The 27,466-nt window shown below is 40.9% G+C and overlaps 1 protein-coding gene across 1 annotated transcript in view; it reads right to left on the bottom strand.

Annotated features, from left to right (window-relative positions):
* The window catches only part of HDGFL3 (HDGF like 3), a 76,498-nt gene extending 54,510 nt beyond the window's left edge, over positions 1-21,988 (bottom strand). The window contains exon 1 of the mRNA XM_055417930.2: positions 21,522-21,988. Coding sequence (XP_055273905.1) covers positions 21,522-21,605 — 84 coding nt within the window. The 5' untranslated portion in view covers positions 21,606-21,988. The remainder of the gene's footprint in view (positions 1-21,521) is intronic.
* Between the last annotated feature and the right edge of the window lie 5,478 nt (positions 21,989-27,466).

Raw genomic sequence — 27,466 nt, forward strand, 5'->3', positions numbered from 1 at the left:
TGGAAATGTAAAATGGTGCATTCCCTATGGAAAACAATATGGTGTTTCCTAAAAAAATTTTAAAAAGGATTATCATATGATCCAGCAATAGACACTATTCTAGGAAAATAAAAATGGCGAGAATTTACTCAAGAAGAATGGAACATGTGAATAAAGCAACAACCATGAAATGATTTAAAAGATGCCCGAAAAAAATCCTCAAAAAGTCTCCAGGCCTGAAGTGGTTTTAAGATTTTTTAAATCACTGATAACTGCTTGCTAAATAGAAATTATTTTAGAGCATCTAAAAATTGAAGAGCTTACCACACATTTTACCAAATCAGCAAAGCTACAAAAGAAATCAGACAAAAGACTTATAACAGACAGAATGGAAAGGAGAATAGACAATTCAACAATAATAGATGGAGACTTTAAAAACTTCGCTTTAAATAATGGATAGAACAATTAAACTCGACAGATTAAAAAGGAAACAGAAGACAGTATAAACCAACTAGACCTAACAGACATCTACAGAACACTCCACTCAATAGCAACAAAATACACATTCTTCTCAAGTGTACATGAATATTCTACAGAATAGAACACACATTAGGTCATAAAACATGCTTCAATGAACTTAAAAGCACTTAAGTTATACAAAGTATGTACTTAGACCACAGTGTAATGAAATTGGACATCACTATTTGAATGAAATTTGGAAAATTCACAAATATGTAGAAATTAGACAACATGCTCCTAGATAACCAACTGGCAAAGGGGAGTAAAGTAAAATCAAATCACAAGTAAAATTAAAAATATTTTTAGATAAATTAAAACACAAGCAAAATATACCAAAACTTACGGGACGCACTGAAAGCAATGCTTAGAAATTAGTAATTGTGTACACCTATAATAAAAATGATCACAAATCAACAGCCTAACCTTCCACCTTAAGAAACTGGAAAAAGAATAGCATACTAACTCAAAGCAAATAAAAGATCAGAGTGAAAATAAGCAAAACAGACAACAGAAAAATACAGGAAATCAATAAAACCAAAAGTTTGTTCTTTGAAAAGATCAATAAAACTGACAAACCTTATGCTAGATTAACTAAAAAAAAAAAAAAAAAAAATTCAAATTACTAAAATCAGGAACAAAAAGAGAACATTGCTACTGACCTTAGAGAAATAAGGCTTCCCTTGTGGCTCAGACCTGGAGAAGGAAATGGCAACTCACTCCAGTACTCTTGCCTGGAAAATCCCATGGACAGAGGACCCTGGTGGGCTGCAGTCCATAGGGTCGCAAAGAGTTGGACATGACTGAGCAACTTCAGTTTCAGTTTTCAGTTAGAGAAATAAAAAAGACTGTCAGGGAATAGTATCGATAACTGTATACCAACAAATCAGATACCTACATAAAATGAACAAATCCTAGAAAAGCACAAACTACTGAAGTTCACTGAAGAAGAAATAGGAAATTTGAGTAGAACTATAATAAGAGATTGAATTAGTAATAAAAACATTACCAGAAGTAATAATAAAAAAGAAAACTATCACAAAGAATCTAAAAAAACCCAACTCACAGACACAAGAGTAGAATGATGGCTGCCAGGGACTGGAGGGGGAGAAATTGGTAGATGTTGGTCAAAGGACACAACTTCCAGCTATAAAATGAGTGAGTTTTGGGGAATCTAACGTACAGCATGGTGAGTATAGTTAACAATACTGTATAGACATGAAAGTAGCTGAGAGGAAATCTTAAATGTTCTCACTACAAAAAGAAATGGTAATTATGTAGGTGACAGAAGGGCTAACCAACACTACTGGGGCAATCACTTTATAATATGTAAGTGAATCAAGTCAATACTGTATGCCTTAAATTTACACAATGCTTTATGTCAATAACATCTTAATAAAGCTGTTTTTAAAAAAACACTACCCACAAAGGAAAATTCAAGTCCAGAAAACTTCACTAGTTAAAAGCCTACCAACATTGAAAGAATACTAATCCTTCACAAACTCTTCCAAAGAACGAAAGAGGAGGGAACACTCCCCGGTTCATTTTTTGAGGACTGTTAATCCTGATACCAAGATCCCAGAAATAAACATTACAAGGAAATAGAAATATAGTTCAACATCATGTATGACTATAGATGCAAAATTCTACAACAAAAATACAGACCTTTCTCAACTTATGATGGGGTTACGTCCCAATACACCCATCATAAACTGAAATTATCGTTAAGACAGAACTGCATTTAATACACCTAACATTTCAAATATCATAGCTTAGCCTATCCTCTTTAAATGTGCTCAGAACACTTACATTAGCCTATTGTTGGGCAAAATAATTTAACACAAAGCCTATTTTATAATAAAATGCTCAGTGTCATGCAATTTATGGAATACCATTCTGAAAGTGAAATACAGAATGGTTGCATGGGTACAGAACGGTTCTAAGTGTATTGGTTGTTTGCCTTCATGACAGTGTGGCTGCCTGGGAGCTACAGCTCACTGCCATTGCCCAGCATCACGAGAAGTATCTTACTGCCTACCACTAGCCTTAGAAAAGATCAAAATTCAAATCAAGTGTCATTTCTACTGAATATGTATCACTTTTGTACTATCATGAAGTAAAAAATTGTAAGTTCAATCATTGTGTGTTAGGGGTTCTGTTTTGTGTTAGCAAACAGAATCCAGCAACATATAAAGAGTTATGCACCATGACCAAGAAATTTTATCCCAAGAATGTGAGGTTTAACATAGAGAAATCAATCAATATAATACACCACAGTAATAAAACGAAAGATAAAACACAACATGATTATATCAATAGATGTGGGGAAAGCATTTGTCAAAATCCAACATCCTTCCATGATAAAAACATTCAACAAACTAGGAGTAGAAGGAAATACCCTCAACCTGATAAAGGGCTCTATGAAAAAGTCACAGCTAACATCATATTTAATGGTGAGAGACTGAAAGTTTATTGTGTGAGATCAGGAACAAGACAATGGATGTCCACATTGACTACTTCTATCAGCACTATACTAGAGATTCTAGTCAAGGCCATTAGGCTATACAGAATGTAAAATGGCACAACAGCTGTGAAAAGTCTGGAAATTTCACAAAGAGGTAAACTAAGAGTTACAATATGACTTAGCAATTCCATTCCTAAAGTATATACTCAAGAGACTGAAAACATTAAATCCACATAAAAAGCTGTACGCATATGTTCACTGCAGCATTATTTATTTGTAACAGCCCAAAGTGGAAGTGACCCAAATAACCTTTAATTTATGAAGAAATAAACAAAACGTGGGATACCCAAAGAATGTTACTCAGCCACTAAAAGGAGCAAAACTACTGGTAAATGCTACAACACGGATGAACTTTGAAAACATATGTTAAATGAAAGAAGTCAGACATAATTGGTCATATATTCTATGATATTTTCTAACGAAATATCCAGAATAGGCAAACTCTTAGAGACAAAACAGATTATTGGTTGACATGGATTGGGGTAAGCGTGAATAAGGACCGGATGCTTAGTGGATATGTGTTTTCTCTGAGGGTGATAAAAATGTTCTAGAATTAGTAATGGTTGCATAACTCTGTGAATATAATAAAAAACACTGAATTGTATAATTTAAATGGGTGACTTTTATGTTACCTAAATTATATCTCAACAAAAAAAGATGTATGTACAGTAGTTCCTCTCATCTGCAGTTTCATTTTCTGGGGTTTTGGTTACCCTGTGGTCAACCATGATCTAAATATATTTAATGGAAAATTCCAGAAGTAAACAATTCATAAGTTTTAAACTGCATGCCATTTTGAGTAGCGTGATGAAATCTCAAGCTGTCCTAGAAAAGGACATAAATCATCCTTTTGTCCAGCATACCCCACCTGTTAACAATTTAGTCGCTGTCTCAGTTATCAGATCAATTGTTGAAGTACTGCAGTGTTTCTTTCGAGTAGTCTATATTTTACTTAACAATGGCCCCAAAACATAAAAGTAGTGATGCTGGCAATTTGCCTGTGATAAAGGAAAGCAGTGATGCTTCCATCAACTAAGTGAAAAGGTGAAAGTTTTCAATTTAATAAGGAAAGAAAAAACATCATTTGCTGAGATCTGCTGTATGAATGAATTGTCTATCCATGAAATTGTGAAGGAAAAAGAAATGCATGCTAGTTTGCTATTGCACTCCAAACTGCAAAAGTTATGGCCACAGTGCATCATAAGTTCTCTGTTAAGACGAAAAGGCATTAAATTTATACAAGGCATTTGAATTTATTACAGTGTATTGAGATAAACTTTTATTTTATTATTAGCTATTGTTAATATTTTATTGTGTCTAATTTATAAGTGAAACTATATCATAGGTATGCAGGTATAGGAAAAACACGGTATATATAGGGCTCAGTATTATTTGCAATTTCAGACATTCACTGGGGGTATTGCAATGTATTCCCCGTGGATAAGGGGAGACTACTGTACTGAGAAAAAGTAAGGAGTTTTTCAGGTATACAAGTACACTGAATATTTAAAATATATAATTAACAAAAAGACCAAATGAGAAAACTTACAAGATTATTATAATCTAACAAAATTTAACTTTTCTTCCCAATAAAAATTCTTGGAAAAACAAGAATTAAAAGAATAGATCAATGGAAAATAGTACAGAATTTAGTTCCTCAAAAAACTAAACACAGAGTTGGCATATGACCCTGCAATCCCACTCCTGGGCACATATCTGGAGAAAACTTTAATTTAAAAGACAAGTGCACACCAATGTTCACTGCAGCACTGTTTACGACAGCCTTGACATGGAAACAGCCTAAATGCCCATCAAAAGATGAATTGATAAAGATGTGGTACATACAGAATGAAATACTACACACCCATAAAAAAGAATGAAATAATGCCATTTGCAACAACATGGGGGCTTCCCAGGTAGCATTAGTGGTAAAGAACCTGCCTGCCAATGCTGGAGATGTAAGAGACATGGGTTTGATTCCTAGGTCTGAAAGATCCCCTGGAGAAGGGCATGGCAACCCACTCCAGAATTCTTGCCTGGAGAATCCCATGGACAGAGAAGCCTGGTGGGCTATAGTCCACAGGATTGCAAAGAATCGGACTCGACTGAAGCAACTTAGCATGCATGATCACAGCAACATGGATAGACCTAGAGATTATCATACTAAGTAAGTCAGAAAGAGAAAGACAAATACCATATGGTATCACTTATATGTGTAATCTAAAATATAACACGTATTAACTTATCTATGAAACAGAAACAGACTCAGAGTCCTAGAAAACAGACTTGTGGTTGCCAAGGGGAGAGGCAATGGGGAGGGATGGACTGGGAGTTTGGGGTTAGTAGATGCAAACTATCATACACAGAATGGGTTAATAACTGGGAACTATATCCAATATCCTGTGATAAACCATAATGGAAAAGTACGTGTGTATATATATATATATATATAAATGAATCACTGCTGTATAACACAACACTGTAAATCAATTATACTTCAATAAATTAAAAAAGAGTATGCCAATATGATGTGGATCCCAAACTGTCATCAAATTTCATCATAATTTTCTGAAATGTGCACAAATATATTAGTACTATTATAATGATACACTATAAAACCAAGATACATTTATATATTAACTAGAAATGACACCAAAAAACCCAATTAATAATTTAATGTCATACTGTTTTTCTGAAATTACATCCTGTTTACAACATGAACATGCCTCGGGTTCTTTTGTGTTTAACACTTTTACTTTGCCCTGGGCTGTATAATGAATAAAATTTCACACTGTTTTTCTCTATTAGAACTACCACCAGACCTCCATTTGTATGGCCCATCTTGATATCATTAGATGATCAATAAGATGGAGGCAAACAAAAAAGAGCATAATTTGAGGTCTTTATTTTTTATGATGACTCACTAAATAGTAATCTCTAACTAAAACAGGAATACTTGGGTTGGGAGGGGTTGCTAGATTAGTTTTGATGATGAACTTGTGGTATCTGTGTGTGTGTGTGTGTGCTCAGCTGTGTCCAGCTCTTTGCAACCACATGGACTGTAGCCTGCCAGGCTTCTCCGTCCATGGGATTTTCCAGGCAAGAATACTGGAGTGGGTTGCCATTTCCTCTTCCATGTGGTACCTGAGGGACAGCTAAATGGAGCTGTCTAGTCAGTAAACGGACATCTGGATTTGAAGCTCACAGTAGTGAGTATGGGCCTGAAATAGAGGTTTAGAAGATAGTGGTCTCAAGAATGGTGGCTTGAAGCCAAAGACAGATCCATAAAGGTATGGTTAGAGAAGCAGAAGAATCTTTCATGAAGAAAAACACTTAAGGGAAGCCAAGGGAAGAGAGTCTTTGAAACAGTGTTAATTTCCACAGAGGCAACAATCAGGATTGAAACAAGTTCTATTATTTGTCAGGAGATGGTGACTTCTGGTTGAGGAGTAAGAAAGAGACAGTAAGGTCAGTTATTTAAAGAAGCCTGGACCACCAACGAAGGCAGATAGAGAAAGACAGAAGAGATCATTCTTTCTAGTCTGAAAAGTTAGTGGAGGGGAAGAGCCTGATGACGTCAAGTCTATGAGAACAAAACTTTGTTTAGGTCACTTCTCTAATCCCTAGTATCTTTAGGGTACCTGGGACACAGCAAGCATTCAAAAGTATTTGCTGAATGTTGACTGAAAAAAGGAAACGAGTGGGGTCAAGCAAGAAGCGGAGGGTCTTAGTAAAGAGAATGGGGAAGAGGTGATGGAGAGAGAGAGAAACAAATATTTTTTGATCATTTGTTAAACTTCAGACTCCTTATGTTCAAAATTCCTGAAATAACCCTCAAAAGTAGGCATTACTGTCTCCATTTTACAGTCCATAGACGCTAAGAGATTAAGTACCCAAGGTCATTCATCTGCTGAAGGACAGAGACAGGAAGCAGACACGAGTTCACCTGTGTAAGAAGCTCCTATTCTTCCACAGCACCTTGAAAATTAACATATAAAATATGAAAATAAAACAATTTGCTGAAAAGAAGGGGGAAAGAAGTTGAGCTGGAAAAGGGCAATAAAAGTATCTACTACCACCTGAGAAGGATGGACAGGGAGCTGACCAGGTCAAGTAAAAGGAATGATGAGCGGAGTTGAGGTCCTAACTGAAATTAACCCTGGAGCAGTCCCGTCAGCATATCTTTGTGATTACGTCTAACTGGTCTTAGTAGGAGTTTGGAGGTTGAGTGCATGAAAATGTGCACAGGGTGAGAAGTAATCACGTAGGAATAATTTAGATAAGAAAGGAGTGAAGCCAGGAGGTAGCTGCAATACCACAAGGAAATGGAGAGGACAAGGGCTGAGTTTTCAGAGTTTACAATAATACTGAATGAGAAGCAATTCTAGTGGTGTGGAGTCTTCAGTCACCATCATCTCCCTTTCATCAACAAGCTTCTCTAACCGTCCACTCTCGCTGAGCTACCCTATTGCTGTAATTTGCTTTTACAACTAAAAAACAAGGGACACATTTGTTCTGGGTTATCTGATCCCTTGTAGTTAAATAAACCTTTGCCTCAGACAAGGAGCTTATTAAAAATGAACAGTGGAGACAGTCAAATTTCATAACTCTATCAAATGCTTTGTCCTTCCCCTGCAACCCCACATGGCACAAGGCAGGGCCAGTAAACAACAGCAGTGACAAAAGGCTAAGCAGAGAACCACCACAGTTCTTGAATACCTGGCTTAACACAAAGATTAACGCAAAGTTATCCCTTTTGTTTCCAGATATTTCCACTTAGTATAGTTGGGCTATTTTCCAATAGAAATGTACTTATTTTCTAAGTCATCAGCCAGATGTAAGATATAAAACTGCTTCCCATAACTTTTGGGAAATTATCATTTTTGGAAATTGAAGACTGTTTACTATCATCAGCATGAGATTTCTCTTCTGAGATTGCTGTATGTAATAGTGGCAAATCTCTTCTTGATTGGACAAAAGTGACGTAAAGAAACTACAGAATCATTAGAAATGTGTTAGACCCATGACTTTACATATACCTCAGAGGGTACCACAAACCTACCCCACCTATAAGTCCTCTGGAGTTAAGAAAAGCCCACAATCCCAGTCACAGATAGCCTGATACCTCCACAGTCTAGTCTCACAAACCCAAGAAAACCCCAGATTCTCAATATCAGCCAAGGAACACTAGGTGACAGACAATGTTTATAATTGACTAGTTAGCAAATGTATGAAGCTCATTACCCTCAAGAGGCCATATGTATGAAACTACAATTAGCTTCAAGACAGTTATAGGTATATTTACAGTTCAAAGATTAGAAGGAAAATGAGACTAGAAATATTTGACCTGTATACTTTTGGAGATCAAGGAAAACACTGGCCAAGATGGTTAAATGACTTTCATTTCTTATGTTCATGTGACCTTCATGTTAGACTATGGCTACAGCAGAACAGAAAACTCAGGACTACTAACTCATCTCAAAACTTCAACTACTCAGCTCAGTTCAGTTGCTCAGTCATGTCCAACTCTTTGCAACCCCATGGACTGCAGCACACCTGGCCTCCTTGTCCATCACCAACTCCTGGAGTTCACTCAAACTCATGTCCATTGAGTTGGTGATGCCATCCAACCATCTCATCCTCTGTCGTCCTTCTCTTCCTGCCTTCAATCTTTCCCAACATCAGGGTCTTTTCAAATGAGTCAGCTCTTCGCATGAGGGGGCCAAAGTACTGGAGTTTCAGCTTCAACATCAGTCCTTCCAATGAATATTCAGGACTGATTTCCTTTAGGATGGACTGGTTGGATCTCCTTGCAGTCCAAGGGACTCTCAAGAGTCTTCTCCAACACCACAGTTCAAAAGCATCAATTCTTCAGTGCCCAGCTTTCTTTACAGTCCAACTCTCACATCCATATGTGACTACTGGAAAAACCATAGCCTTGACTAGACGGACCTTTGTTGGTAAATTAATGTCTCTGCTTTTAATATGCTGTCTAGGTTGGTCGTAACTTTTCTTCCAAGGAGTAAGCGTCTTTTAATTTCATGGCTGCAGTCACCATCTGCAGTGATTTTGGAGCCCCCCAAAACAAAGTCAGCCAATGTTTCCACTCTTTTCCCATCTATTTGCCATGAAGGGATGGGACTGGATGTCATGATCTTACTTTTCTGAACGTTGAGCTTTAGCCAACTTTTTCACTCTCCTCTTTCACTTTCATCAAGCGGCTCTTTAGTTCTTCACTTTCTGCCATAAGGGTGGTATTATCTGCATATCTGAGGTTATTGATATTTCTCCCAATTTTGACTCCAGCTTGTGCTTCTTCCAGTCCAGCGTTTCTCATGATGTACTCTGAATACAAGTTAAATAAGCACAGTGACAATATACAGCCTTGACGTACTCCTTTTCCTATTTGGAACCAGTCTATTGTTCCACGTCCAGTTCTAACTGTTGCTTCCTGACCTGCATACAGGTTTCTCAAGAGGCAGGTCAGGTGGTCTGGGATTCCCATCTCTTTCAGAATTTTCCACAGTTTCTTGTGATCCAGAGTCAAAGGCTTTGGCATAGTCAATAAAGCAGAAACAGATGTTTTTCTGGAACTCTCTTACTTTTTCAATGATCCAATGGATGCTGGCAATTTGATTTCTGGTTCCTCTGCCTTTTCTAAATCCAGCTTGAACATCTGGAAGTTCACGATTCATGTACTGCTGAAGTCTGGCTTGGAGAATTTTGAGCATTACTTTACTAGCATGTGAGGTAAGTGCAACTGTCTGTGCAGTAGTTTGAGCATTCTTTGGCACTGCCTTCCTTTGGGACTGGAATGAAAACTGGCCTTTTCTAGTCCTGTGGCCACTGCTGAGTTTTACAAATTTGCTGACATATTGAGTGCAGCACTTTCACAGCATCATCTTTCAGGATTTGAAATAGCTCAACTGGAATTCCATCACCTCCACTAGCTTTGTTTGTAGTGATGCTTCCTAAGGCCCACTTGACTTCACATTCCAGGGTGTCTGGCTCTAGGTGAGTGATCATACCATCGTGATTATCTGGGTCATGAAGATCTTTTTTGTACAGTTCTTCTGTGTTCTTGCCACCTCTTTTTAATATCTCTGCTTGTGTTAGTTCCACACCATTTCTGTCCTTTATTGTGCCCATCTTTGCATGAAATGGTCCCTTAGTATCTCTAATTTTCTTGAAGAGATCTCTAATCTTTCCCATTCTACTGTTTTCCTCTATTTCTTTGCACTGATCACTGAGGAAGGCTTTCTTATCTCTCTTTGCTATTCTTTAGAACTCTGCATTCAAATAGGTATATCTTTCCTTTCCTCCTTTGCTTTTTGCTTCCTTTCTTTTCACAGCTATTTGTAAGCTATTCAACTACTACTGTTCTATATAAACATACCACCCACATAGATTAATTTCCCTTTGGCCTAACAGACCAGACCAGTGCTTTTTAAGCTGTAGGTAGTGAAACTGATTTTGTGGGTTACAACCTGATTTTAAACAAGATGAAATATAAAAATATCAGGATTCATCACATTTAGTATGATTTGTGAAAAACTTTTTCTAGTGTGTATGAAATTAATAATTTATTAATATTTATTATAAATTAATATTTACTGTCAGTTATAACCAAAAAGTTTGAAAGCCACTAGACTAGACTGCTACAGACTCAATTAGCAACAATGATTCATTTCCAAGGTCTAAATACTTTTTCAAATTTATTGACTGAATCCTCATGAAGCAGTCCAGTGAAGGAGATAAGAACAGTTATGCCTTGTTTGAAAATAACTGGTCTCATTTTGAAAGTCAAACAGAAGTCTAAAGGGAATTAATTTTCAATCCATTTAACATATGCTAACTTTGAAAAAATTGAACTGAGATTGTATAATACTGCTCTCTCTAAATATGCATTTTCTCCAAAATTAAATATGTCATTAGAACAAAAGTTCTACTTCAGTAACAAAAAGGAAAAAAGAGATCTAAAGCTATGAGTTTATTTTTTGACATTTTTCCCTACATAAAAGTTTTTTGATCTTCTGTGAAACTCATTTATATATTTGCTAATGATTACTGAACCTAACTGAACCTATACTTACAACAATTCTCATCTTAATAAACACAGAAGTTACTAGACATTACTAGATACAAACCAGGAATTACTACTGTGTTAGTAAGAATTAACCAGTCCATTTTGAAATGGTACCTCCACTTTGGGGAAGACTTAGAGACTATAATCAAGCTTAGAGAATCCACTCAGATCTTGAGTCCCAGTGATCAACTGGGAAGAGTAATTGATTCATAGACCCTTTTCATCTGCCAACATAGTCCAGCTTAGTTTGTCCCCAACCTAAAGCTATGTGGATCTCTAGAGATGGCTCATCACACTCAGCAATCTGAAGGAGGGGTAATAATGGGAAGTCCTCACAACTCCCAGAGCCTAGAGCCAACCCACTATGATAAAGTCACAAGGAAACGGCTGAAACACTTGCCAAACCACAAAAGCACTTACTGAGACAGTACCAGGCTCCAAGTCTGGTGTTTCTAGGAGGTAATTATTAGGTACTTAATTAGCAAACAGTTCCTTCAAGTATATTTTCACATTTGATTACTAGGGAAAAGGATGAGAGTAAGAATTAGCACTCTCCCTGTTTTATAAAGAGGTTATAATGAAAAAACCTAACAAACCAAGACAGTGGTAGAATGAAGTGCTTATCTTTGAACTCCTGGTCTAGCTGTCTTTCCATACATGGCAGGAAGTCTTGCTCAGCAATCTGGAGGATGTCATTCTAAAGGTTTGAGCTCACCCATCTTCAGATTATTTCACTCTTTTTACCTCTATGTGGCTCTCTGTAACCATACAGATGTTACTTACCTGACTGCAGCAAATTTTGATCAAGAAAGAAGATAGAAGAAAAACTCAATTCGTACCTCTATTTTAATCAGCTGAAAGGAGATTATGTATACAAATGGCAGGAAATGCAGATAGGAAAACGCTGGTATACTTGCCAGTAACTGGCAAGTAGCTGCACAAGCTAGTAGCAGTTCTTATGATGTAGCTTCTGGGCTCTACTGAACAGTAACTTTCATGACGACCCTACTTGATGGTCAAAGCAGATATGTCCTCTCACACATAAAGGTTTTGGAAACTACACCAAGTCAACACCATGCTATTCATTCAGAATTGATTTTAATGAGTCTTGGCTTTCTTTAAGTGTACAACTAATACTTATTTTTATACTGCCTTGTGTCAAAGGGCTTTCAAAGAGATATGAACTGAAGATAATATAATAAATGTTATAATAGTAAATCTCTGAAGATTTCTAGCTTCACAGCAACTCGTGAGTCCTACAAACACACATGTATCAGTATGTATGGCCATGTTGTTTAGTTGCCAAGTCGTGTCTGACTCTTTTGCCATTTCATGGACTGTAGCCCACCAGGCTCCTCTATCCATGGAATTTCCCAGGCAAGAATACTAGAAGAGGTTGCCATTTCCTTCTCAAGGAGATCTTTCCAACCCAGGGATCAAACTCGCATTTCCTGCATTGGCAGGCAGATGCTTTACCACTGAGCCACTAGGGAAACCCCCAACATAATGCGAAATGCTTCTTCAGTCCTTAATCCAATCTGGTATCACTTTTCTTATGTTCTGTGACATTCTTAATAGTCTAGAATTAAGACTTAAGTGTCTTTAGGTGACAGTCCCTGTTCTCTAATGGGGATATCGATCTCATAGTAGTGTTATATATACTCATTCTAACTTGATAAAAAGATACATACACATTATTGATATAAATACATATATTTTGCCTAATAACCAAAATTAATTCAATCAAATATTCGTTAAACTGGGAGACTGGGGGACTGACATATACACTGCATGTGTAAAATAGTTAGCTAGTGGGAACCTGCTGTATAGCACAGGGAGCTCAGCTCGGTACTCTGTGATGACCTAGAGGGGTGGGATGGGGGTGGGAGGGAGGTCCAAGAGGGAAAGGATGTATTTAAACATATAGTTGATTCACTTCATTTTATGGCAAAAACTAACACAACATGGTAAAGCCATTATACTGCAATAAAAATAATTGTGCTTATTAAATTAACAAAGGCTTTCAAAAGTTTGAATCATCTAACTTTTAATGAATATGTGAGAAGACAAGTGTTCTCTTATTCTGGTTGTGGGTAAGATAGTGAAAAGTTTATAATACAAAGTTTTAAAATAAGCATATGCCCCTCAACTCAGAGAGAGAATTTCCAGAGACTTGTCCTAAGGAAATAACTAATGATTTAGCCAAAAGAATGTTTCTCAGAGTACTCTTTTATAGTATAAACCTAGTAATAAACTAAAAGTCCTATAATAGGTAGTTATAATTTATAAAAATAGTCCATGCCATAAATTATCAGATGGCTGTTACAAATAATGTTATAGAAACATATTCACTGCCACTGAAAGTCTTCTAAAGAGTATAGTGTTTAGTGGGGGAAAAGATGCAAAACTGTATATATTACAAAAATTATGCACCTACAGTTATAGGTACATATTCATGATGCTTACATGTATGTCTAGGGAAATTAATCTTTCTAGGATGAACATTCTAGTGTAATAAAATTTTGTTACACAGGTGGAATTAACATATAACATGAAGGTCAGTCCATTCTTTCTTTTAAATGAAGATAGTTTAAACAGTTTACAGTATGAGCAAAGTGTTTTCGGTGCAAAGAACACCGTTGACTTTCAATGGTAATCTACAGTCAGTACTTCTGTAGTAAAGGAGCAATTTTTAAAAAAAATTCTAATTAGTTACAGACATTTTAATAAAATACATTAAAGATGAATTATTAGAAAAATAAAATAAAAGACATACAAATACAGACCTCATTTTAAAATCAGATTCACAAACAAAAGGTTACTTGATCAAATAGCTAAAAAAGATTCTAAACTCCTGCTCTCAGTTTCTGTACCTATCTTGTCACTGACGGGTAGCAATTCACAGACCACTCTTTCAGTAGTACTGCTTGAAATGATTAAGAAGCCTGTATTGAGTGGGCTATATTTTGATCAAACATCTAGAGACTCTTCTCTTTTTTTGTTGGAAAAAAATGTTTTTCCAACAAATAGGAAGATTTGGGCTCTTCCTTGGTTATGCTTACTATACTTTATATAATGTTTTTCTAAGGCTAACAGACATTTTCAACAAAGTCATATATCATTTCAAACCATCATTTTCCAAAAGAATCAAACATGATCTCATATAGTAAAACTAAGAGAATTAATATTTTTCTAATCATGGGGCAACAAATAGTCATTAGGGCATTCCAAAGGCGATATGACAGAAACAGATTCACCTGATTGAAACGGAAGCAATGGAAAATGTTGGTAGTGAGAATTTAAGTTACTGATCTGCTCCTAGGGTTGAGCAGAAGAAAATGAGACAGTATGCCAGTTCCTTGTCGATGTGAATACAGTCTTCAGGAAAAGGCTGCATGAGCCTGTGCCACTCTACACGAGGAATGAACCAATGATGGACCTCCATGAACTCAGGACAAAAGTAATAAAAGATTATAAACACCTTACTTTATATGTTGAGATTAAAAAGAATTTAAGGCTCAACTGATTCTCTGAAAACACGTAGTCTGGTCTCTAGAAATAAAGGTTTATAACCCAGCAGCCTATTGTCGAAGAAAAAACAAACCAACCAACCAGGAAAGTGCTATGAGTTAGAAACTGAAAATTCCCAACCAGTATGCACATTAATAGAGGGTATGGTACCACTTCCCAGGTGGCACTAGTGGTAAAGAACCCATCTGCCAATGCATGAGACCTAAGAGACCTGGGTTGGATCCCTGGGTAGGCAAGATCCCTGGAGTAGGATATGGCAACCCACTCCAATCTTCTTGCCTGGCAAATCCCATGGACAGAGGATGGAAGCAACTTAGCATGCATGGTGAGTGAAGTTGCTCAGTCGTGTCTAACTCTTTGCGACCCCATGGACTGTAGCCTACCAGGCTTCTCAGTCCATGGGATTTTCCAGGCAAGATTACTGGAGTGGGTTGCCATTTCCTTCTCCAGGGTTTGAACCCGTGTCTCCCACAATGTAGGCAGACGTTTTACCCTCTGAGCCACCAGGGAAGCCCCTAGCATGCATGGTATACCACTTTAATTATTCAATTATAGTATTTTTATCTTTTTTTCAATTATAGTATTTTTAAATTGCTGCAAGTTTAACCTGTTGGTATAAAAATGAAAAAATATATCTAGTACAGTGCCTTACATACAGTAGGTGCTCAGAAAAGTACAGCTCTTTGAACTGTTGTAGATGGGTAAGTCAAATGCTTTATTCTTGTATTCTTGAGTTTTAGCAAGTGGGAGGTTGATCACTAGTTCAAAAATATGAAGAGTAATGAATGATTTAGTATGAAAGGAACAGAAAGACTCTAGTGCAGTTAAACAAAAGACAGAGGTAGAACACAGAACTAAAAAGAAGCCTCAAGAGAAAGTTATGAACTAATAAACAAAGTTTCTAAAATAATCAAAAGGTAACAGGAAGATGTAACATTGTAGGACTGAAGCCTTAAAGGAAAACATTCCTTACTGAAAGCTAAGAATGGCGAATTTAATCCAGGGAAAAGCTTGGAGTTTTACATTTTTCTTTTCCCCACCTCATACAAAGTGCATGTTTTCTTTTTTTTTTTAATTGAGGCATTATATACGTGAAAGTCGCTCAGTCGTGTCCAACTCTTTGTGACCTCATAGACTATAGAGTCCACGGGATTCTCCAGGCCAGAATACTGGAGTGGGTAGCCATTCCCTTCTCCAAGGGATCTTCCCAACCCAGGGATCGAACTCAGGTCTCCTGCATTGCAGGCAGATTTTTTACCAGCTGAGCTACCAGAGAAGCCCCATTATATATGCAATAGTGCAAAACCCCCAAATGTGCAAGTTTGATAAATTTTTACATATGTACAAACCCAGATCAAGGTATGAAACATTTCCAGTGCCTCCTCCCAGTCAAGGGTGACAGAAGATGAGATGGTTGGATGGCATTACTGACTTAATGGACATTAAAGAGTTTGAGACCCCAGGAGATAGCGAAGGACAGGAAAGCCTGGTGTGCTGCAATCCATGGGGTGACAGGGTCAGACACAACTTAGCAACTGAGTAACAACAACCAGTCAGTAACCCTACCGTCACTTCTACCTACCACAGAGTGATCACCACTGATCAGTTTTGCCTGTCTTTGAATATCATGGGATCATTCAAAATGTACTCTCTTGTATCTGGCTGTTTTCACTCAATCTTGTATTTTTGAGATTCATCCATATTTTTGTGGGCATTAGTAGTCGTTCCTTTTTATGGCTGAGTAGTACTTCACTGTACAAATATACTACAAATTTGCTTAATTGTTCTTGTGTTGATAGGCATCTGGGTTGTTTTCAACCTGCTTTTATGGATAAAGCTGCTATTATGAGTATTGCTGTAGAAGTCTTTTGGTGGACATAAACACTCATTTCTCTTCGATATATGCCTAGAACAGACTGCTAGGTCACAAGGTTGGCATGTGTTTAACCATAGATCAGGGCAGTTTTCTAAAGTGACTGCATCAGTTTACTCTATTAACAATGTTTGAGAATTCTCACATAAAGTTTAATTTTAAAAAGCTCTTTAGTTGAAACACAAGAGCTTTAAGACATTTTTTGGTATTGCTTCTTTTAGAGGAGTAACATAAGCAGATTTCTCACACCTCAGGAAATACACAAGATGATTTTAATAGGTATGAGAAGAAAATAGTACAATTCCAATTTTAGTTTCTTATTCTTTTGCCCAAAAAGTAAACTTTACTAATATTTAATATATAAATTAACACTAGTGTGTTTATTTACATGGTTATATTTATTTACTTATTGTCATTTGTGTGTGCCTGGCTGAGCACAATTATGGGACATCTACTACTAACAGAATTCTCCCTAAATGAACAAACTAGCTAAAGGAGTCCTGCAAAAGCTGTTAGTCACTTGGTCATACCCGACTCTGTGACACCATGGACTGCAGCCCACTGTGTTCCTCTGTCCATGGGATTCTCCAGGCAAGAATACTGTATGGTGTTGCCATTCCCTTCTCCAGGGGATCATCCCAACCCAGGAATCGAACCCGGGTCTCTTGCATTGCAGGCAGATTCTTTACCATCTGAGCCACAAGGGAAACCCCTACATTGGTCCTACAAAGATGACATGAATAATATAAGCACAAGCAAGCAAGGAAATGGCCAACCTGACAATTCTTTATTTCTTTAGAAGATTAAAAACTCTGACATTCTAGTCAGATCTCACAAGAAGTAGGCAAAAAAATTCCAAAAATTAGAACTTTTAAAAATATAAACTTAATCTAGTACTATTAATGACATTTTGCCAATAAGAATTTTAAAACACAAAATATCCTCTAAGTCATGTCATCCCTATTAGTTTCTTTTTGCATTTATTTTACAATGTAGATAAGAGTAGAAAGAACATTTATATATAATTTTAAAATAAATGTACACATATTAGAGGTGCCCATGCTCAATTTTTTTTAACCAATAATGTACATAATCAAAGATTCAGAAAGTCATTTTAGCACAACTATGGCAAGCCACTCCAGTACTCTTGCCTGGAAAACCCCATGGATGGAGGAGCCTGGTGGGCTGCAGTCCATGGGGTTGCTAGGGGTCGGACATGACTGAGCGACTTCACTTTCACTTTTCACTTTCACACATTGGAGAAGGAAATGGCAACCCACTCCAGTGTTCTTGCCTGGAGAATCCCAGGGACAGGGGAGCCTGGTGGGCTTCCATCTATGGGGTCACACAGAGTCGGACACGACTGAAGTGACTTAGCAGTATTTTTTAGTATTAACTTAGCTTATCCTCAGGCATAAATGAACTTCTAATTTTTAAAGTTATATATGGTGGCTCAGACAGTAATCTGCCCCCAATGAAGGAGACCCAGATTTGATCCCTGGGTCGGGAAGATACCCTGAAGAAGGAAATGGCAATCTACTTCAATATTCTTGCCTGGAGAATTCCATGGACAGAGGAACCTGGTGGGCTATAGTCCACGGGGTTGCAAAGAGTCACACATGACTGAGTGACTAAAATGTTCACTTCACTTTCACAAGTATTCCCATCAGAAACAGCCAGCTGCTATTTAATGTTAACACAATACATCTGAAAGGCGGGGAGGACAAGAACCACCTCGGGAGAGGCATGATGGAACCCTCCTGGGTAGTGGTACTGTTCTGTGCCAGTAGGGGCTTGCCTTCCACCAGTGCACCCATTTGTCAAACTCCCTGAATGGTACACTTACAGTAAGTGGGTTTCAGTCTACATAAATTTTACCTCAAAAGGAAAAAGGGGATCTACTAAAATTATTGACCTCTAGGTAATGACTTGATGGACATGACTTTGAGCAAGCTTCTGAAGTTGGTGATGGACAGGGAAGCCGCAGTCCATGGGGTCACAAAGAGTTGGACATGACTGAGTGGCTGAACTGACTGTGCTGAGTTAACGATACACATGCTCAACAGTGTAGGAGTAAATTATAATGATGGCTACAACGTACTGTGAGGTGCATTAAAATAAGATGGACTGCTATACACCTAGAGGGATGGATATATAAACAAATAGAGCAAGTATAGTAAAATGTTAAGTGTGGAAATCTAGGTGGTAAGATATATGGCTGTTCACTGTACAATTTTTTAAAACTTTTCCATATATTTGAAAATTTTCATGATAAAATGTTGGACAAGAAACAAATTTACTCAAGATTTGAAAAATTTAAATAGTGTAGCGATACAGGGGAAAAGTTGGAAATTCAAAAAAGAAAAAAGAAAGGAACATTCAATACCACTGCTTAGTATTTTTACATACACTATACCTGTGAGTTGAGAATTATCCCTATTTTACAGACTAGTAAACAGAAACTTGGAAAGATTACAGAACACGCCCCAGGACACAGAGTGTGAAGCCCAGCCAAAAGCTGAAACCAATCTGATCAAATTTACCAGAGGTCTGAATTCTCTTGGCTTACATTCCTCATAAGGGGATTCCTAGAACTAAAACAAATGTCTTCTCTACAGCAGAGAAGTCACATCTCCATTCCACGTGGCTCAGCTCTATTAGAAAGCTCCTCCCCATAGCCTGAAAAAAACCTGTCTCCCCGATGTTCTTCTTCCTGTGTTTGATTCCTTGTGTCCACACAGAATTCCAGCAGGCTGGCCTTCATATCAAGCAATAGTATTGAAATCTGAATAATTAGGATTTTTTTCCTGTAAGTATTTTATAATATCATCTACAAAGCTATAGCTAGATGTAAAGTGGGGATCCTATCTCCTAGAATTGGGAAGAAAATAAAATGAGAACACTGACACATTCAACTGTAACTAACAAAGAACAGAGACTCAAATAGCTCCTTCTTCTTTTTCTAACCTTTACCTTTATTTGGAAATTACAGCCTGCCACTCACTATAAAATATTTTAGAAAATCAGGGAGACTTAGGTCCTTTCCTTGAGGAACTCATTGTTAAATGTGAACAGACACAGATTTCCCCCCCTGTATTTACTGCATCTTATCTGACAATGTAATTGACTTTATTTCCTCATTTTACTTTCCATTTTCCAAACTCCTAGGAATTTTATGCACAATTAAATAGACAACTAGGGCCACTTCTACAGCACTTTTTTGTTTCAAAATCACTACAGGTGGCCAACCTAGGCAAGCAATATGTTAATAAAATTTTAAGTCTATTTTCTTTTTGACTCTCAGGAAATATTTTTCAAAGGTAAGATTAAAGAAAGCCATTGTGTTACAAGAAAATGACCAACTGGTGATGATAACTTTTAATTCACTTTTGCCTATGCACAAACATATGTGCCCTATAACTATTTATTTCTTACTTGAAAAGTATATTCAAGGGATTCTCTAAAGGAGTAACAAATCTTGCTCTATATATGTATGAAAAAATAACTCATTATCCTACCATGAACTTTGCCTTATTTAAGGACAACCTACAGTTCAGATATGGATAAAAGTTATTTGCACAGCCTTATGGAATCTGAATGAGACTTTTTTCTTTCCCTTTGAAATCTAAGGTTGTTAGTGTTGGAAGAAATCCTAGAGATGATCATTTTATAGTTGCAGAAATGGATATTCAGACAGTCCAGATGATCAGTCCCTAACAGAGCCCAGACTAGATGCCAGGGTCCCCCAATTCCTGACCCAGTGTTCTTCCCATTTTACAATCATGACAAACTTAAAAAAAAAAAAAGATTATGTTCGTCCATTACTTCAACTTCACTAAATTTCAGTCTGGCCACCCATGATATCACTTCTTTTTGTGAATGGGTGTATTTGGCGGGGGGGGGGAGGAGTCTTGGATATCTTCACTTGCGTATAATACATTTTTAGAGTTTTCATTCATATTTATGCTAGCACTATTTCCCATGTCTACTTCTATTCCTCAAGAATACCAATACAGACTTGAACATGCCTTGACCCTCCTTTCCACTACATTTCTTATGTCAAGCAATTAACTACCAACTATTATAAAAGTAAAAGGGATTGATTTTAAAACACAAAGCACATATGCTAGTAAAGGGCCTGGTTAAAAAATAATGTAATGTTATGTATTACATGTAGATGCTTTCTAGAGAAAGAGCACAGCGACAACCCTGCTTATGGGAAGAGAGAGCTATTGTGGACTGAGGTGGGGGGCCCAGGATGAGGTCTGGAATCCGACCTAAAACAAATATGGAGGTGAAAAGGCATGAGGAGCTTCCGGGACCTACTAGCCAGTGCCAAGCTGCCAGCTCCCGACTATTCGGTGTCGGTTTAAAAGAAGCAGGGGCACCAGGGATGCTCGTACCCCAGGACAATGATAGAGCAGGCGGGGCACCCAGAATCGCGCTCAGGGAAAAACTCAACAAGTCTGGATGGCGAAGGATGCCCTGAGAGATGGATGAACGACTGCCAAGAGGCTGCCGCTAGCTCGGAATGACCACTGCCCCTTTCCAGGATCGACGCCGCCGGCGCCCGCCAGCTCGCGGACAGCCATTTGCACTACGCTCCCCTACGTGCCCCGACGTTCGCCCCGAGACCGCCGAGTCCGCCAACTACCCTGCCCCGGGCGATGCCTCTGCTCCAGGCCCGCTTCCCGGCGAAGCGGGCTCCTGATCACCGCCGGCTTTCCGGGAGGAAGGCAGCAGCTGGCCTGCAGGGGCCGGAGCCGCCTTCGAAAGTGGGCGGAAGGATGGCCGCCCTCGCGGGGTGCGGGCGCGGCCCGCGGGAACCCTCGCCTCCGGCGCGGCCGAGTTCTCTCTGCGCAGCGCCGCCCGAGCCCTCAGCCCCGGCCGCAGTCGGCCGCTGGCGGCGGGCTCCGCGCTCCGGGCTGAGGCGATGGGGAAAGGGGGCGGGCGCGCCATCATGAAGGGGAAAATGGTGGGCGGGCGGGCCCGCGCGCCGCCGCCGTACTCACCCGGGCGGGCCAGTGCGGGTAGCCCTTCATCTTGGCGAAGACCAGGTCGCCCGCCTTGTACTCGCGGGGCCGCGGACGCGCCATCGCGGCCGCTCCCCTTCCTGGTCGTCCTTGGGCGCCGCGAAGATGCCGGGAGGCCGCCCCCCCGCGGGCCGACGGACTGCGCCGCGCTCCCCGCGGGCCTGGAGCCGGGCGGGCGGGCGGACGAGCGGCCGCTCCGACGAGGGGAAGCGTCGAGGCGGCGGCCGAGGCGAGGGGGTGGGCGGGGGGCTCAGCAGGCCCGGCAAATCACCGCCCGGCAGCGGGGGAGGGGAGCCCCCGGCCGCTCGGCTCCTGCCCGCGCCGAGGTCCCCGCCGCCGCCGCGCGCTGCTCACAGGCGCCGCGTCGCCGGCCTCATGCCGCCGCCGGCCTCCTTCCCGGGCTCCCGGGCGCGGCGCGAGCTGCGGGCCTCGCGCCTCCTCCGAATTCCTCCTCGGGCAGCGACCGCAAACACGATCTTATTATTGTTCTCGCGCGCGCTCAGCATCCCCCCCCACACACCCCACTTCCCGCTCCCCACCCCTCCCCTCCAGCGCCGGCCGGTTAATTCCTAGGTACACGGCCGGCTTTCGCGCAGAAACCGAGCGCGCCAGCCCGGCTGCTCGGCGGGCGGGCGGGCGGGCGGTAGGTTCGTCCTCCCCCAGCACCGAAGCCCGCGCCGGGCGGGCAGCAGCGCCTACTCGGGAGGCCGCCCGCCGCCCGCTCTCTTTTGTTCTTGGCCGGGAGCTGCCAGCCGCAGCCCAGCCAATCACCACCTGGCCGCCCCCCTCCCCACCGGTCCGCGCCACCTCGGGGGCGCTCCCACCAGGCCCCAGCCCCACGCCCACCTCCCGCTGACAGATCTCCCGCCCGGCTCCCCCCAGCCCCCCGCGCGGGCCGTTTCGACGAGTGCGCTCGGGTGAGGGGGGCACAGAGGCGCCCCAGGCCAGGGGGCCGGCCGCGCGAGGAGACCCGCCGACCAGAGCATCAGGCTGATGGGAGCAGCACCGGCCTGGGGTCAGCGACCTTGTGGACGGGGGTCTCCCCCTCGGTCTGCCCTTCCCAATGCGGTGTGACCCACCCAGGGCAAGCGATTTAACCGAAGTCGCCGAAGGTGTTCTGATTTGCCGAGCCGGACAGTTGGGATTCGAACACGGATCTCCGTAACTTCAGAGCCCGTTCGCGGTTATGCTTTTCGGTGCGTCGGCCGTCCAGGCCTGGAGTTTTGTGAAAGGGACTTCTTCTGGCAGGTCACTCATTTCCAATCCTGGCAACATTTTTGGACAGAATTTTTTGTTGTTTAATCTGCCCAAAGAACGAATGAATGAATGCTGCCTCTTTCATCATCCTGAAGCTCACCTTTAAGAAGTCGGCTGCCGCAGCTCATGAGTATAACGGACTTTTGTCCTCAGCTTGTTTCCTTGCTTGTGTCTGTTCCTCTCCCAGGCTTTCCTACAGTTTCTCCCAGCATCTGCCGTCCTCACTCGCCCTGTAGAATCGTGTGTGTGTGTTTTAACCCCTGTTCTTGTTCTTTTATCCAGGGCTTCGGAATGGGGCGTTAAATTCTCTAGACTTCCTGTGGATTGTTTACTTTAATAGTGCTTGACTTTATCTGCTAAGGTCATTCCCTTACTCCTTGCATCTGGTGATTTTTCCTTTTGAAATATTTACAGTTCCTCAATAGCCCTACATTTTCCTCTTTTCTAGCTGTAGACTAGGTCCTTTTGCCTCTGTTGCCCGTGTCAGTCCCTTAGAGCTGCTATAACAAAGTATCATAATTACTATAGGCTGGGTGACTTTCAAACAAACCTCAGAAATTTATTTCTCACAGTCCTGGAGGCTGGGAGGTCCAAACAGCAATTCAGTTGTTTCCCGAGGGCCTGCTTCCTGTTTCACAAAAAATAGTCTTTTCATGGTGTCTGTACATGGGGTGAGGGGTTAAGGGGAGGAGGGTGAAACTCTCTGGGATCTCTTAATCTCATTGATGAGGCCTCCATCTTCATGGGGCTTCCCACTTTGGCGGTAGCGGTAAAGAATCTGCCTACCAATGCAGGTGATGCGAGAGACGCAGGTTTGATCCCTGGATAGGGAATATCCCCTGAAGTAGGAAATGGCATCCCACTCCAGTATTCTTGCCTGGAAAATTCCAGGGGCACAGGAGCCTGGTGGGCAGAGGAACCTGGTGGGCTACAGTTCATGAAGTCAAAGAGTCAGACACGACTCAACACACACACAGACACACACACACAGACACACACACACACCATTCTCATGACCTAATCACCTCCCAAAGGTCCCACTTCCAAATACATTGGGCATTAGGTTTTAACATGAATTTTGGGCGGATACAGACATTCAGTCTACAGCAGCCTGCTCATGTGTCTCCCACTTGTAGGACTGCCATGTGTACCTGTCATCATGTCATCATGCCCTGCCTTTGAACCTGTGAATGGTTCCTATATCGTCTTATGCCAAACCCAAATCCCTCTGACCAGCTGCCAAAGCCGTGACTGTTGGCTGCTCTCCCCAAATGGTCCTCCCTCCTTGTGGGCACAGACTGGAACTAAGGGAGAGAAATGAGAGGGGGAAAGGTGGTCAGTTGGAAGCCATGGGAGGACTTTAAACAGGAGAGGGACACGATCATAGTTTGGGTTTAGACAGATTTCTCTGGTGGCCTGTGTGGAGGTAGATTTGAGGGTGAGAGCCTGGAGGCAGGAGCTCAGCTGAGGGGACCTCTCTCCAAGACAGAGAAGACAGGGGCTGAGACAGGGCTTGCTGACTCACTGGGCAGCCAGTAGCTAGGAAGAAGGAGGGGTCAAAAACTATTTTCTGGTTTTTGGCTTCAGCAATGAGATGATTAGTTTTGACATTCACTGAGATGAGAAAATCCATGAAGAATGGGCAGTTTGGGGGATGAGATCATGAGTGGTTTTGTGTGTTGAGATTTCACGGGGCATCCAGAGAGAGATGTTTTAGTGGAGAGATGATTATATAGCTCAGGGGAAGTGGTCAAGGTAGACAGAACACAGAGATGGGAGTCACTTCAATAGGTAGGTCGTGGCTGAAACCACGAGAGGGGTTCTAGAAGACCATGCAGAATGAGAAAAGCAGTAGGAAGGATGGAGCCTGGTAACACCATCATCTAAGGGTCAGGCAGAAAAAAAGGAGATCCTGTGTGGTCCTGTGGCAGAGATGGTAGTTTAGCTGCTGAGTCGTGTCTGACTCTTTGCGACCCCATGGACTGTAGCCTGCCAGGCTCCTCTGTCTATGACATTTCCCAGAGAAGAATACTGGAGTGGGTTGCCATATCCTTAGGAACCAAAGAATTAAAAAATTTTCAGAAGGAAGGAGATGTCCAGATATATGCCACAGGGAGGTCAAGATAAGGAAGGAGATGGTGCCGTTTAATCTGATGATTAAGTACTTTGTGTCATTGTTGGGAACTGTCTCACTGAAATGGTGATGAGAAGAAACCAGAGAGCAGTGGCTTGAGATATGAGTGAAAGGTGAAAATCTGGAGGCAAGAAGTGTAGACAGCTCATTCACAGAGGTGGAGAAGGAGTAGCTGAAAGTATGGAAGGAGAGTTATTCTGTGTGATTATTTGGCTGGTTTTAAAGATTGGAGTAATTTGAGTTTGTTATTAGAAGAAGCCAGTAGAGTGGTTAAGACAGAATCCAAGAAAAGGAAACTTAATGGAGGGAGTTGGTTATATCAATAACGTGGAGACTTCTGCCAGTCTACCCTTTGGTTTTAGGTATTTTTTGTTTTTTTTTTTTAACATTAAATACTTTTTAATTGATTTTGAAGCTTGACATATAGGCATATACTTATTGCTGTATTTTTTTTAGACAACAATCAAAATAGCCACTGAATTCAAGGTAGAATTATTACTGCATTTACCTCAATTGATGAAACAGTGCGTTTTCTTATAGAATGTCTTAAATGTTAAATCACAAAGGATAACATATATATATTCAGTTCAATTCAGTTCAGTTCAGTCGCTCAGTCTTGTCCAACTCTTTGCAACCCCATGAATCACAACCCGCCAGGCCTCCCTGTCCATCACCAACTCCCGGAGTTCACTCAGTCTCATGTCCATCGAGTCGGTGATGCCATCCAGCCATCTCATTCTCTGTCGTCCCCGTCTCCTCCCCCCCCAATTCTTCCTAGCATCAGACTCTTTTCCAGTGAGTCAACTCGACGCATGAGGTGGCTAAAGTATTGGAGTTTCAGCTTCAGCATCAGTCCATATATATTTAAAGTTCGAAAAAGGCAAACAATTTATTTAAACAGATACATACATGTAGGGTAAGACTATTAAAACACACACCGGCAGACACATATACAAGTGAGTGTTTAACCCAAAACTCAGAAGAGTGGTTACCTCTGAAAGTGGGGGGAGCGGTATGAACAGGGAGGGGCACATGAGGCTCTAATGTGTTTTAAGCTGGTTGGTAATAGGTACATTGGTGGGTTTTCTTTTGGCAGGGGGTTCCTACCAATTTATTTATTTATTTTTATTTAATTGAGCCTGGGCCTGCTTGTGTCCTGCTCAGCACACATTTTTGCCTGCCTCTTGTGCCCTGCGAAGTCAAATTAATGACATACACACATCGGATCCCCTATAGGCTCCCTCTGACTGGTCATCAGGAATCTCCTCATGTGCTTGGCTGGGAGCCCATGTGTTTTGCAGCCAGGTTGGATGCAGACCACCTTGTCAACACAGTTTTGCCAGGGATGAAGCATTGCTGTATGGTTTTCACTGCAGATAGAGCTTTCAGACTGGTTCCTCCACTTTTCTGCAAAGGATTGTTCCTGTGGCTATTCTAGAACAATGCTCTATTCAAATATTTAACAGATAATAAGTAACCCTTTAGAGATACCACTCAGACCATTAAAAGAGTCTGATATATTTTATTTTACTCAGTGTGGCCCCAAGAGCTGGTCTATTTGCTGTGTTAAAATAGAACATATTAATTTTACTTGAAACTTGGAAAGATCTCCATTCACAAATGGGGATAAGATCAGCTTCCTGTGATCTCTTGATTTCAGCATCCTCAAATCCCAATGAGCATCTCCCTGTCCTTGGCTACGTGATCTGCCTTTTGCCACTCCTCTTTTCACTCACCTGGCTTTCCAGGTGGCTCAGTGGTAAAAAATCTGCCTGCCAGTGCAGGAGAAGCAGGTTTGATCCCTGGATCAGGAAGATCCCCTGGAGAAGGAAATGGCAACTCTCTCCAGTATTCTTACCTGCAAAATCCCATGGACAGAGGAGCCTGGCGGGCTACAGTTCGTGGGGTAGCAAAGAGTTGGACACTACTGAGCGTCTGAGGATGTTATCTGAGCATATCTTCATACACACATCCACACATTTTTTGTCAACTCTGTCCTGTTTTTACCTTCCCCTTTTATATCTTGGCTCATCTTCCTGATAAAATTCTTTTAACAGTTCCTTCAAATCCTATCTACCAATTCATCCATTCCATGTTGCTTCAATTACCCACAATCTATTCCTCCACCCAAAGTTTTATATGAGATGAGATATCTAAAGCAGTTGAAACAGTGCCTGGCACACAGTGAGTACTCATTAAATGTTAATTTCTATTGTTGTCTTTGTTGTTATTGTTGACATGGTGTGGTGAAAATAACTGTGGGAACCAAGTTGGGAAATTTTTGTGTTACACACATACTCAGTATGTCAGAACCGCGCTCCCTGGACTTTTCATCAGAGTTCATTTCTACTACTTTTGCCACTAGATGTATCTCTCTGATGTCCTCTGACCCAATCCCAGAAGAACTACTCTCACATTCTTTGAAAGAGAAAGGGTCGGGATCTCCCTGGTGGGCCAGTGGCTTAGACTCCACGCTCCCAATGCAGGGGGCCTGGGATCCACCCCTGACTGGGGACCTAGATTCTGCATGCCA

Source organism: Moschus berezovskii, chromosome 21 (assembly GCF_049115385.1).
Source record: "Moschus berezovskii isolate FMDL1 chromosome 21, NW_MosBer_1.0, whole genome shotgun sequence".
NCBI lineage: Eukaryota > Metazoa > Chordata > Mammalia > Artiodactyla > Moschidae > Moschus > Moschus berezovskii.